The 14051-nt window shown below is 40.7% G+C and overlaps 1 protein-coding gene across 3 annotated transcripts in view; it reads right to left on the bottom strand.

Moving 5' to 3' along the window:
- The window catches only part of KCNH1 (potassium voltage-gated channel subfamily H member 1), a 468663-nt gene that overhangs the window by 337207 nt on the left and 117405 nt on the right, over positions 1–14051 (bottom strand). For 2 of the 3 annotated variants that reach the window (XR_008501421.2, XM_054480226.2), the window contains exon 6: positions 8878–9351. Coding sequence is in view for 2 of the 3 variants with exons in the window: in XM_054480226.2 (XP_054336201.1) it covers positions 8878–9351 (474 nt within the window). In the remaining variant the exon portion in view is untranslated. The remainder of the gene's footprint in view (positions 1–8877; positions 9352–14051) is intronic. The other variant, XM_054480237.2, reaches the window with a different exon arrangement.

Here is a 14051-nt window from a genome sequence, read left to right as displayed (position 1 = left end):
CCGAGTTTCACTATGTTAGCCAGGCTGGTCTGGAACTCCTGACCTCAGGTGACCTGCTCGCCTCAGCCTCCCAAAGTGCTGGGATTACAGGCATGAGCCACTGTGCCCAGCCAAGTTCTCTTTTTATCACTCCTCATTTGTCAATGAATAAGAAGCAAGAGGATCAGGGGAGAGTACGAGCTGGGTGTTGTCAGTCTGAGGAGAGAGGAGAAGCTATGAAGGTTTGCCTTGTTGGAGAACACAGCCTGGCAAAATTCAGGGGGAATTCCACGTGAGCTGAAGTCAATCTGCACAATGATGGAGTTCTCCACTCACATTCTCCAGTCACATTCAGGGACTAGGGCACAGCCTAGCGGAGGCAGAAAATAGAGTCCAAGTGGGGTGGGGTTTGGCCAGGTATTAGGACTGAGGTGCAGAGGAACAGGAGTTGGGGGAATGGGGTTCAGTGCACTACTGGAGGTGACAGCCTAATCATAGCAGGTTCAAGGAATGGGAGGAGGGAAAGCAGGGACACGTTATTTCCCTAACTCATTCTCACCACTGCTTCCTAGGTACACCTTCAAAAACAAAAATCAGATGAGATCCCACCCTAATGGAAGCCCATGATGGCTTCTTTGTGCCCACATGATAAACTGTAAACTCCTTGGCAAGACTCTAGGATTCTTTATCACTGGACTCGGCCTTCTTCCCTCCCACAGTGCTAACTCTGATTTGGGCACAACGAATGTCTTGCTCATCCCTTATAGCACAGCCCTTTGCACATGTTCTTTCCTCTCCCAGAAATGCCCTACTTCCTCCTCACCAGACTAAACCTAGTCATCTCTGCCAGGAAGCCTCTCTGGATTCTCCCACAAGGCTAAGTGCTTCCTGTTGTAGGCTGTAACACCTTGAAATGACCCTTAGAATGCCCCTCACATTCTCTGCCGAGATCTATTATCTGTGGCCCCTACTAGACCAGGGGCTCCTTGGGGAGTTGCATCCCTACCCCCTGTCATCTAAGTCAATTACATTTCTTTGAAGAAGGACCAACCTGAAAGAGGAGCCAAGAAAAGTTGGTGGGGAACTAAAAGAGAAGTGGAACTTGGATTGGCCAGAGAGGATCCTGGGAGAGAAGGATGGTGAGTCAACAGAGGGGAGTCAGACACAGCAGCTGAGTGAGTGTATTCTGCTCCCAAGTGCGAAACTCTTTTTTTTTATTCGTACTTTAAGCTCTGGGATACACATGCAGAACATGCAGGTTTGTTACATAGGTATACACGTGCCATAGTGGTTTGCTGCACCCATCAACCCATCATCTACATTAAGTATTTCTCCTAATGCTATCCCTCCCCTACCCTCACAACCCCCAACGGGCCCTGGTGTGTGATGTTCCCTTCTGTGTCCATGTGTTTTCATTGTTCAACTCCCACTTATGAGTGAGAACATGCAGTTTGGTTTTCCGTTCCTGTGTTAGTTTGCTGAGAATGATGGTTTCCAGCTTCATTCATGTCCCTGCAAAAGACATGAACTCATCCTTTTTTATGGCTGCATAGTATTCCATGGTGTATATGTGCCACATTTTCTTTATCCAGTCTATCATTGATGGGCATGTGGGTTGGTTCCAAGTCTTTACTATTGTGAACAGTGCTGCAATAAACATATGTGTGCATGTGTCTTTATAGTAGAATGATGTATAATCCTTTGGGTATATACCCAGTAATGGGATTGCTGGGTCAAATGGTATTTCTGGTTCTAGATCCTTGAGGAATTGCCATAAGGAATCTTCTACAAGGTTGAACTCTTGCACTGCCTCAGAGCAATTTGTTTTTACGTTTTACTTTTTTTTTTTTTAACTCTAGAATCACAGTTTCACAGTTAATCATTGCTTCCTGGAAGCCATGCAGGATCGACTTCCTGCTGTTAGAAATGCTCCCCTAGGCACTCCCCAGCTCCCACATGTACACACCCCGGGTAGGATCGTGACTCGGGTGCCTGTGCAGGGCAGAGCACCTACAGCCCAGTCTTCCATGTGAAGCCTCTGCTTTAACAAGAGGCATGTCTCCTCCACAATCCTTCACTCACTGTGAGCACAAGTCAGGAGGAAGACTGATAAAATAAATCAAAGGAAAAGTTCTAGACAATGTTTCCAGCATGGGGGCAGCAGCAGCATCACAAACATCACTGAAAACAGACTCAGCCCTTAGCCACTACTGGCAATTCACACTCATCAAAAGAGAAATGCACTCATCCACAGCACTTCCTGGGGCTAACAAGACACAGGAGTGAAAACTACTGTGTGTCTGATTTTGTCCTCTTTTTTCCAAAATAATTGGATAGAAGAAATACTCAGCACAAACATGAAAGATAGAAATGCCAAGGAAAAAAGAATGAAATATGGGGACACTATGGTACGACTTAGTTTTTCTGTCCATTTTACTATCAGACATAATGACTTGTGAGAAATGTTGCTTTTACCCAGGTGCTACCACAGGCTGGTAAGACTGGCCAGCCTGCATCCGGGGGTCTCATCTCCTCTCCACCCTCCAATCAAACCCACAGCAGAAGGAAATCCCAGAACAAGACCTGTGCTGATCAGAATTGAAATCACCAGTGCTATAGAGTGATGATTTTTAATTGCTACTGCTAAATAAATCATGGTACATCCATACAATTGGATATTATTCTGCAATTTTTAAAAAGTTATCATGAAAAAAATGGAAGAACGCTATATGCATGTTGCTTAGTGAAAGAAACCAATCTGAGAGACTACAGGCTGTGTGATTCCTATGTTATGACATTCTGAAAATGCAAAACTATAAAGAGATCAGTGGTTGCTAGGAATTGGGGTAGGGGATGAATACATGGAGCACAGGGGATGTTTAAGGCACTGAAACTTCTCTATATGATACTGTAATGGTTGATATGCATCATTACACGCTTGTCTAAACCCATAGAAAATATAATCCAAAGAATGAACCCTCATGTAAACTATAGGCTATATGCTATATGAACTTTGGCTAACAATAATGTATTAATACTGGCTCATCAATGATGACAAGTGTACCACAGTAATGCAAAATGTTAATAGAGAGGAAACTGTGTGCGAGGAGGGGAGGGGAGGGTGGTCTCTGTACATCCCACTGCATTTTTCTATAAACTAAAACAGCTCTAAAAAATAAAGTTTACTAATTTAAAAAAACCAAATTGCTATTATGAGCCACAAGGACTGCCTATACAGTATTGTTAGAACTCAAAGGGGAAGAAAAGCCCTGGTCATCTCATGACTTTCACCTGACAGCTTCCCACCTGCTTCCAGCTGGACAGCAAGAGGAGTCACCTGTGTGAAAACTGAAATGTTAGCCATCTACCTAAAAAGAACCACAGGTAAGGACTGACAGCCATAAATTAACAGGATAAGTAATGAACGTTGGTCCAACTTGCTTTCAGCGTCAGTGATAAGGAAAGCCTGGAAGAGCAGGGAATAGCGAGTCTAGAAGAACCTAGAGGTGAGGCCATTCACCCAGGAGAGATAAGCAGGGTAGGCAATGAGACCTTGGAGTCAGTGCTGACCTCCACCCTCACCATCCATCCCCACACACCTGCACCAGTGACCTCAGGTTAGGGCCACACAGGCTGACCACTCAAACCTCTCACCCCTCAGCTGTGAGAAAGGTCCACGAAAATGAAGGGAACAGCAGGGACCATGCCAGGAAATGATTCAGAGAAAGCGCCCCAGAGACTGAAATGCATAGCTTGGTTCCCTCAGCTTCCAGATTCTCTGATGAGACAGCATGACCTGCAGGAGAAAGCACAAGCCCAGGAGTCAGAAGACTAGAGTCCGGTTTCACTACCTCAAAACAGCTGCCATCAGGCAAAAGGACAAACTGTCCCTTTCATCTGCAAAACCGGGATAATACCTGCTCTCAAGCCACAGAAGGTTAGAGCTGGGATGGGCTCATCACACAGGTGAGGCAAACCAAGTTGAGGGCGATGAAGTTACTTTCACAAGGTTGCACAGCTGGGTGACAAAGTCCCTCTTGGGTAACAAATTGCTGTCCTCCCAGTTCAGTGCAGTTTCTTCACTGCCACACAGAGTTAGGACAAAGGTGATCTGTGTGAGTGCTTTGGAAAGTGAAAATCACAAGATAAAGGAAAACTTGTCATGCTGTCATCTTTTCATTGGCACATTTTGCTCCTGTTCTGCTAGAAGGTATCTCCCATGAGTGTGAGCTCTTGGCAAGTGTCAGCTGCATCACTGGCACTAGCTGGTTGCGCTGCTGTCTGAGGTTACAGAGCCAGGGATAGAAAAAAGCTCTTGGCTACCTTCAGGCTCCAGGGCACAAGCATTGTCACCTGGGAGATAACAGCCCCCTTTTCCCCTTTGCATTTCCACGCTTCAATAGCAGTAAGCAATAAGTTTCCTCGGGAGAGTGAATCTGTTTTGTCAGTAATAATTCAGTCTTTAACACAAGAAGCACACTAGCCCAACAATCCACTCAGCACTTGAAAGAGACTTATTTAGCTTTTGCTTTGACATACCCATTACAAGTTTAGTTCACTCTGTTTCCAGACCTTTTGTCCTCCAAACATTTTAACTAATGTGCAAACATATTCTCAAATGGTCTCCAAAACAGATTATTACCAACAGACAGGAGAATGACGCAAATGTAGCCCATCTACATAAGTGAAACAAGTTAAGCCAAAGGGATCACTTGTGTAGCTTAAATCATGGAGATGGGCTATATCCACAGGGCTGAATTCATAATTTCAGGCTTTAACAATTTACCCCAGTTCTTTTTTGACCCAGGCTTTGGGTGGCTCCAATCTTTTCACTTCAAGAACTCCCCACCCCCACTGCACACATACACAGAGATGGCAAAGCCAACACAGCTCGCGTCCTTCTTTGGTGGTCTCCACTGGCAGACAAGTCCACTGGCATAATTTTGAGAACACCAAAGATGATTCAGCTAGCTCCACATGTATTTTTTATGAGAAATGAGTCAATAATTTGTTTCTCTGCACACTCCCCCAGAGAAAGAACCTAGAGCACAGGGAGCTGTAATCTTAGATTCGTAACTCCACAACAGATCACAGGTGAGAAGACAGCATGTGGTGAATAGGCAGCCGCTAAGCCATTAATCAGAATTCTCCAACCCAGGGGGTTTTCCCTCAGCCTGATCTGGGTTCAAAGGATGGGGTGCCCTTCATTGGCTCTCCAACATCCTCTAACCAACATTAGCCATTCATTCCCACTAATTTAATGGTGTCGTTTCACTAAAGGACTATGCCTGGGAAACTGTGCTGGGTCTGTCCCTTGGCAAGCATCTTTAACTGCCCATGTCATCTCCAACACAGATGCCTTGGGGAAAATGTAGCTGCCTACCTCCATCTACTCCACCAGACCCCATGTCCAACTTCTCCACCACATTCAGCCAAGCCAAGGAGTGAGCCACACACATCAGAAAGTTCCTGGTCAGTTTTGACTCAACTGTCCTTCATTAAGTGTTTTGCTCCTATCTTATAAAAATCTGTTGCTATTAGGAATAGAGAAAAGTCAGAAGGGAACTCATTATTACTATGATTATATGATATGGTATTCCATCTTGAGTGAGTCATTTCCCCTGTCTTTTTTCTTACTTGTGTATTAAGAAGGTTGAACTATAAGACCTCCATGGTCCTGTCAGGCTGTGACCTCAAATGGGTCTACTTATTACCTGCTAAGTGTTCCCACCCCCCACCTTGTTTTCCTCCCACCCCAATTACAAGAAGGAGGTCAGGGTGCTAGGCCTCTTGTTCTTACAGTAAGCTTCTGGAAGTGAGACTAATGCAGATGAGATTCAGCATTCACCAAACTTTAGCTCTTGGAGCTGGCAGGAAACTCAAATAATCCACCGCCCAAATGCTATGCCTTCAGGCAGGTATAGTAGTATTATCCCCAAGATGTAGACAGGAAAACCATGATCCAGAAAGGCTAAACGATATGCACAAGGATCCCAGCTGTTTTAACAGGTGATACCAAGAAAACTAAAAGCCAAATCTTCCCATTCCTCACACTGATCTCCCTCCAACCACCAGAGTTGTTATGAAAGGGCATTATTTGAGGTGTTAGCCAAAGCTTTAAAAGAAATTACCAAATATAAAATTATGTCTTACAGAAGGAAACAATAGCTGTAGCCCTTAATATTTATACTATTATTTATGACCAACAGATGATAGTAAGAGCTTTGATACTAAGCCCTTTACCAATGAGAAAGCTACAGATAACTAACATTTTTCCTATTAACCAATCTATTTCATGAATCTACAAATCAGAAACCACCATCAGGAGTATTTATAAATAATGGCAAAGGAGTTCCAACCAACATATACAGTTGGTTTGGAACTCTTTCCTAGGGGAGAAGAACTCTGCTCTGTTAACCTACCAGGTAACTGACACATTTTACATATGTTTATAGTTCTGCCAATTTTTAATAAGAACGTGTGGAAGCTAGAGAACTGTTCTATTTATCTGCAAAATTTCAGTGCCATTACTCTAAATAGAAAATGGTTTATTTTAAAAACCAGTGTGTTTCTAAAGCTAAATTTCACTTTCCATATGTGTTTAAGAAGCTCTTTTATATTCAGATAATTTATTTGAATTACCTAAGCCAAAATGATATTTTCCTAAGAAAAAATTTTCTAAAAATGTGCTCACACAGAAAAATATGATTCCCAACATGTACTAAAATTCTCATTTGTGGGCCAGGAGTGGTGGCTCACACCTGTAATCCCAGCTCTTTGGGAGGCCGAGGCGGGCAGATCACTTGAGGTCAGGAGTTCAAGACCAGCCTGACCAACATGGTGAAACCCCGTCTCTACTAAAAATACAAAAATTAGCCGGGCACAGTGGCACGTGCCTATAATCCCAGCTACTCAGGAGGCTGAGACAGGAGAATTGCTTGATCCCGGGAGGCAGAGGTTGTGGTGAGCTGAGATCACACCACTACATTCCAGCCTGGGTGACAGAGCAAGACTCTGTCTCAAAAAAAAAAAAAATTTTAAACAATTTTTTAAAAAATTCTCATTTAAGAACCCCAACATTCCCGTTAGGTATGACTCTGCTCTTGTAAATGATCAGTCTTGACTCATTTCATCCCCCTACAAAATTCACACAAGCTACCCCAGAGAATTAGTCTTTGGGATTTTAAAGTATTTTAAAACCCACCACACAGATACAAGCATGGGTTATTCTGAATCTAGAGCATCTGAGCATCCAAATTCTCTCCTTCCAGCTCTACATTGGCAGCATTTTGTAGGAAGAGCTACCCTTCACTGGAAAGAGAAGTGGTAGTAGTTCTGTTTTCCCAGAGAAAAGGCTGCTGTCCCACCAACTGCTGGTACTGATCTGAAGGCAGAAAGGCATCATTATGCCACCAGTAAAACATGGAGTCACTGGCCAGGTCTTGATATCCCGGCAGGGAGCAAGCTGCTCCTTTCAACGTTCTCAAGCCTGAGTCCTATGAGCCGTTTAGTTCTGAAATGTGTCTTGCGCCTCAACTTGGCTTCCTAGATTACCCACACAACCCAGCCAGACTGAGACCTTGGGAGCCTCTGTAATCTGAAGCAACGAGGGCTCAGCTGAACAAGGCTGGAGACTTGCCAAATGAACTGCCTTGTCTTAATCCATCTGGAATGTCAACTAGGAGTAAGAAAACGGAAGGACAATTCCCATAGAACACAAACTAGATAAGAATCTGACATTTTTCTTTGCAATGCCTTGACATCCTCACTGTTTCAGAGAAAATCACCTGAATCAGTCCAGTGGCCCTTCCTTCTACCACATGTCCCAGGCACTCATTCAGAAAATGACTTAGAGCATTTCCTAATTCCAACACATTTACAGAGAATTTAGCTTCCTTTCATTTCATCCATTGCCTGCAGGACTAACAATTGAAAACAGTTGCTATAGTTTGAATGTTTGTCTCCTCCAAACCTCATGTGGAAATTTGAGTCCCAGTGTTGGAAATAGGGCCTAATGGGAGGTGTTTGGGTCATGGGGGTGGATCCCTCTTAAATATATTAATGTCCTCTCTGGAGGAAGTGGGGTGGTGAGTGGATTTTCACTCCATTAGTTCCCAAAAAAGCAAGTAGTTATTACAACGAGCCTGGCACCTCCTCTTCCTGTCTCTCACTTCCTCTCTCACCATCTGATCTCTGGACAAGCTGGCTCCCCGCTTCACCTTCCACCATGAGTGACCTGGTCCTAAATCTTCCAGCCATCAGAATTTTGATTTTTCTTTGTAAGTTACCCTGCCTCAGGCATTTCTCTACAGCAACACAAAATGGACTAAAACAGCAGTATAATCCAAAAACCACAAGCTGGTGCCTGACTACCTCAGTACATGGTTGCCTCCAAACTCATTTTAGCAAGGAAATAACTCATCTCAAAATTTAACAGAAAAAAGGAAAAGCAAACTTTCAGGAAAATGGTATTCCTGTTACCAGGAGTTAATTGGCTGTGAAACAGCCAAAAGTCAGCAGCAGATAAATGAAAAGTCTGCATAACTAGAATAATCAATAGGTAGACATTCAACAACTATATATTCAATAGAAGACTTGCCAGTGCAGTGGCCATGCATGCCTGCTGCTGCAGGCCCACCATTCCTGAACCAGTGGCTTACATTCCACGTGGAGTAGGAGTAAGCCTTTGGTCTCTTCCACATCCATTCACTGTCATGCAGGGCCTCCAAACCGCCAAAGGATGGGAACAGCAGGCAAGGGTATCTATCAAGCATGCTCCCTCTGTTCTAGACATCAGTCATGCTATTTCCCACCCATTTAATTATTCTTCTGTTGACCACCCACATTTAATTCAGTTTTAAAGACATGACAACAAGGTCTGAGATTTGAGGGATGTACCTGACTCTCTCTCCCCTCCAGTGGTGGTGGAATCTGATCAGCAAAACCAATCTTCCCTGGATCACCCATAAAGGCACTAACCTCATCCACGTTCTCAAAAGCGTTGATGACATCATATGGCAAACAGGACAGAAGGTCAATCACAAACCACGTCTTCAGGTAGTTCATGCGGATAAGTTTGGGGTCAGAAATCACCTCCCCTGCTGGTCCAACAAAGGTGGTATGAAAATTGAGCACAATGTCCACCAAAAAGATAACATCCACGATGCTATCTACAACCAGCCAGGCCACATTGTTCTGCCTGGTTTTGAAGGAGACATTATAAGGGACCAAGATGGCTGTATAGAAGGTCAAGATCAAGATGATCCAATCCCACGTGGTCTTAAAAACACAATAATGTAAGATGATGTGAGGGGGAGTCTTTGGTGCCTCTTGCTTGTACTGGGGAAGGATGTCTGAGCCCAGCTGTAGGACCTGTACAGAAAAACATGACCAAGAGAGAACTAAGTTAGGATTTAATTGCAAGTATCTAACCAGTCAGCATCTGTGATTGATAAATGGTCACAATACTCTGGATAAATCATCAGGTACAATAACAGGTATGAAAGGAGTGTGGGAGAATGAAAGTGAACATTATAATAGAAATAATCATACAGAAACAATTACAAACTACTATTTGGCTGTGAGCCAAGTGTTGTACTAAGCACTTTACACACATGTATTATCTCAATTCTAAATACACCTTTGTTCTATTAGCCAGTTATTATTCCATAAGTTAGAAACGGGCTCAAAAAGATTAAGCAACTTTTTATTCAATAAATATTAATTGCTCTGATTTCATCCAACAGCTACAGAATACACATTCTTCTCATCAGCACATGGAACATTCTCCAGGATAGACTATACGTGAGATGACAAAACAAGTGTTAACAAATTTTTAAAAATCAAATTCATATCAAGAATCTTTCCTGACCACAGTGGAAGTAAACTAGAAATCAAAACATGTGGAACTTGGGAAACTTTATGAATACATGGAAATTAAACGTGCTCGTGAATGACCAGTGGGTCAATAGAGAAATTAAGAAGGAAATTTTAAAATGTCTTGAAACAAATGAAAATGAAAACATAACATAACAAAAACCTATGGGATACAGCACAAGAAATGCTAAGAGGGAAAATTACAGCAATAAATGCCTACATCGAAGAAGTAAAAAGATTTTAAATAAACAACCTAACAATGCACCTCAAGGAACTAGAAAAGCAAGAACAAACCAAATCCAAATTAGAAGAAGGAAAGAAATAATAAAATAAGAGCCAAAATAAATAAAATTGAGACTAAAAATACAAAAGAGCAATGAAATGACAAGCTGGGTTTTTAAAAACATAATTTTTAAAAAACCCAAACCTTTAACTAAGAAAAAGAAACTCCCAATAAAATTCAAGATGAAAAAGGAAATATTACAAGAAATACCACACAAATACAAAGGATCATTAGAAGCTATTATGAATAATCATATGCTAACAAATTGGAAAACCTAGAGGAAATGGATAAATTTCTGGACACATACAACCTACCAAGATTGAAACAGGAAGAAATAGAAAACTCTAACAGACCAATAACAAGAAATAAGATTAATTGAATCAGTAATAAAAAAAAAAATCTCCCAACAAAGAAAAGCCCAGGACCAGATGGCTTCAAAGCTGAATTTTACCAAAGTTTTAAAGAAGAACTAGTACCAATTATTCTCAAACTATTTTTAAAAATTGAAGGGAAGGGCATTCTTCCAAACTCAATCTATGAGGCCAGCATTACCCTGATACCAAAACCAGACAAGGGCAAAACAAAAAAAGAAAACTACAAGCCAATATTCCTGATGAACCTACATACAAAATCCTCAACAAAACACTAGCAAACTGAAACCAATAGAACATCAAAAAAAAGGTATACTCTATAATCAACTGGAATTTATCCAGAGATGCGAGAATGACTCAACACTTCCAAATTAACAAACATGATGCATCACATCAGCAGTAGGGAAAAAAATGATTATCTCAATAGATGCAGAAAAAGCAATTGATAAAATTCGATATCCCTTCATGATAAAAAAAAAAAACTCAACAAATTAGGTATAGAAGAAAGGTACTCAAATGCCTTACATTCGCAGCAACCTGCATGAGATTGGAGACTATGATTCTAAGTGAAGTAACTCAGAAATGGAAAACCAAACATTGTATGTCCTCACTCATGAGTGGGGGCTAAGCTATGAGGATGCAAAGGCATAAGAATGACACAACAGACTTTGGGGACTCAGGAGGAAAGGGTGGGAAGGGGGTGAGGGATAAAAGACTACAAATTGGGTTCAGTATATACTGCTTGGGTGATGGGTGCACCAAAATCTCACAAATCACCACTAAAGAACTTATTCATATAACCAAACACCCACCTGTTCCTCAATAACCTATGGAAATAAAAAAAATTAAAAATAAAAAAGACCTTACATGACAAACCCACAGCTAACATCATACTGAATAGGAAAAAGTTGAAAGCCTTCCCTTTAAGATCTGGAACAAGACAAGAATGCCCATTTTCACCACTGTTATTCAACATAGCACTGAAAGTCCCAGACAGAACAATTAGGCAAGAGAAAGAAACAAAGGGCATCCAAATTGAAAAGGATGAAGTCAAACTGTCCCTGTTTGCAGACATAATCATATATTTAGAGAAACATAGACTACACACAGACACACACACAACCTGTTAGAACTGATAAACAAATTCACTAAAGTTGCAGGATACAAAAATCAACATACAAAAGTCAGTAGCATTTCCATACACCAATAGCAAACAATCTGAAAATGAAATCAAAGGAGCAATTCCATTATCAATAGCTACAAAAAAATTTAAATGTCTAGGAATAAATCTAACCAAAGAGAAGAAAAATCTCTACAAATAAAGCTATAAAACAGAGACAAGAAATTGAAGAGGACACAAAAAATGGAAAAGTATTCATGGATTAGGAGAATTAATATTATTACAATGTCCAATTACCCAAAGCAATCTACAGATTTGATGCAATCCCTATTAAAATACCAATGATGCTCTTCACAGAAATAGAAAAAATTAATCCTAAAATTTATATGGAATCACAGAAGACCCAGAATAGCAAAAGCTATCCTGAGCAAAAAGAAGAAAACTAGAGGAATCACATTACCTGACTTCAAATTATACTACAGAGTTATAGTAACCAAAACAACAGGGTACTTGCATTAAAAACAGACACATAGACCAATGGAACAGAACAGAGAACCCAGAAATAAATCCATGTATCTACAATGAACTCATTTTCAACAAAGGTGCCAAGAATATACATTGAGAAAAGGACAGTCTCTTCAACAAATGGTGCTGGGAAAACTGGATATCCATATGCAGAAGAATGAAATTAGACCCCTATCTCTTCTCATATTCAAAAATCAAATCAAATGGATTAAAAATTTAAATCTAAGACCTCAAACTATAGAATCACTAAAATAAAACTTTGGGGAAACTCTCCAGGATGTTGGACTGGGCAAAGATTTTTAAGGTAAACCTCAAAAGTACAGGCAACCAAGGCAAAAATAGCCAAATAGGATTATATCAAGCTGAAAAGCTTCTGCACAGCAAAGTAAACAATCAACAGAATGAAGAGACAACCTACAGAATGGTAGAAAATATCTGCAAACTATTCATCTGACAAGGAATTAATATCTAGAATATACAAGGAATTCAACTCAACAGCAAAAACTGAATAATGTGATTTAAAAATGAGGAAGTAATCTGAATAGCTATTTATCAAAAGAACACATACAAATAAATGGCTAACAGGGATATGAAAAAATGCCCATCATTACTAGTCATCAGGAAAATGCAAATCAAAATGCAATGAAATATAATCTCATCCCAGTTAAATGGCTATTATCAAAAAGACAAAAAAATGCTGATGGCCAGGCATGGTGGCTCACACCTGTAATCCCAGCACTTTGGGAGGCCGAGGAGGGTGGATCACCTGAGGTCAGGAGTTTGAGACCAGCCTGGCCAACATGGTAAAACCCCATCTCTACTAAAAATACAAAATTAGCCGAGCATGGTAGTGGACACCTGTAATCCCAGCTACTCAGGAGGCAGGAGAAACACTTGAACCCGGGAGGTAGAGGTTGTAGTGAGCCAAGATCATGCCACTGCACTCTAGCCTGGGCGACAGAGCTAGACTCTGTCTCAGAAAAAATAAATAAACAAATAAAGCTGGTGAGGATCCAGATGAAGGGGAATTATTACATACTTTTGGTGGGGATGTAAATTAATATAGCTGTTATGCAAAAACATATTGAGGTTCTTTGAATAAAAATAGAACTACGATACGATTCAGCAATCCCATTGGTGGGTATATATCCAAAGGAAATGAAATCAGTATGTCAAAGAGCTATTGGCACTCCCATGTTTATTGCAGCATTATTCACAGTAGCCAAGATATAGAATCAACCTAAGTGTCCATTGACAGATGAATGGAAAAACAAAATATTAATGGATATATGTACCCAACAGAATATTATTTGGCCATAAAAAAAGAATGAAATCCTGTCATTTGCAGCTCCATGGATAACCCTGGAGGATATTATGTTAAATGAAATAAGCCAGGCACAGAAGGACAAATACCACATGTTCCACTCATATATGAGAGCTAAAAAAGCTGACCTCCTAGAAGTAGAGAGTAGAATAGTGGTTACCAGAGGCTGAGAATGGTACAGGAAGAGAGTGTGATAGGGAAGAGTTGGTTAATTGATACAAAATTTCAGCTAGAGTAAAAAAACATGTAAGTATTTAAGGTGATGGATATCCCAACTACCCTGATTTGATTATATAAATTTATCATCCTATCACATGTACCCCCAAACATGTACATCTAATGTGCATCAATAAAAATCGTTTTTTAAAATTAGTATTTGATAGGAGGAATAACTGTTCTATAGCACAGTAGAGTGAATAATAATTTACTATATATTTCAAAATGACTAGAAGAGAGGATCTTAAATGTTTCTAGCACAAAGAAATGAAAAATGTTTGAGGTGATGGAGACCTCAATTACCCCAATTTCATCATTACATACTGCATACATGTATCAAAATATCATGTGTACTCC

This window comes from Pongo pygmaeus, chromosome 1 (assembly GCF_028885625.2).
Source record: "Pongo pygmaeus isolate AG05252 chromosome 1, NHGRI_mPonPyg2-v2.0_pri, whole genome shotgun sequence".
Lineage (NCBI taxonomy): Eukaryota > Metazoa > Chordata > Mammalia > Primates > Hominidae > Pongo > Pongo pygmaeus.
The sequence above is the reverse complement of the archived record's forward strand: the minus strand, read 5'-3'. Positions and strand labels throughout refer to the sequence as shown.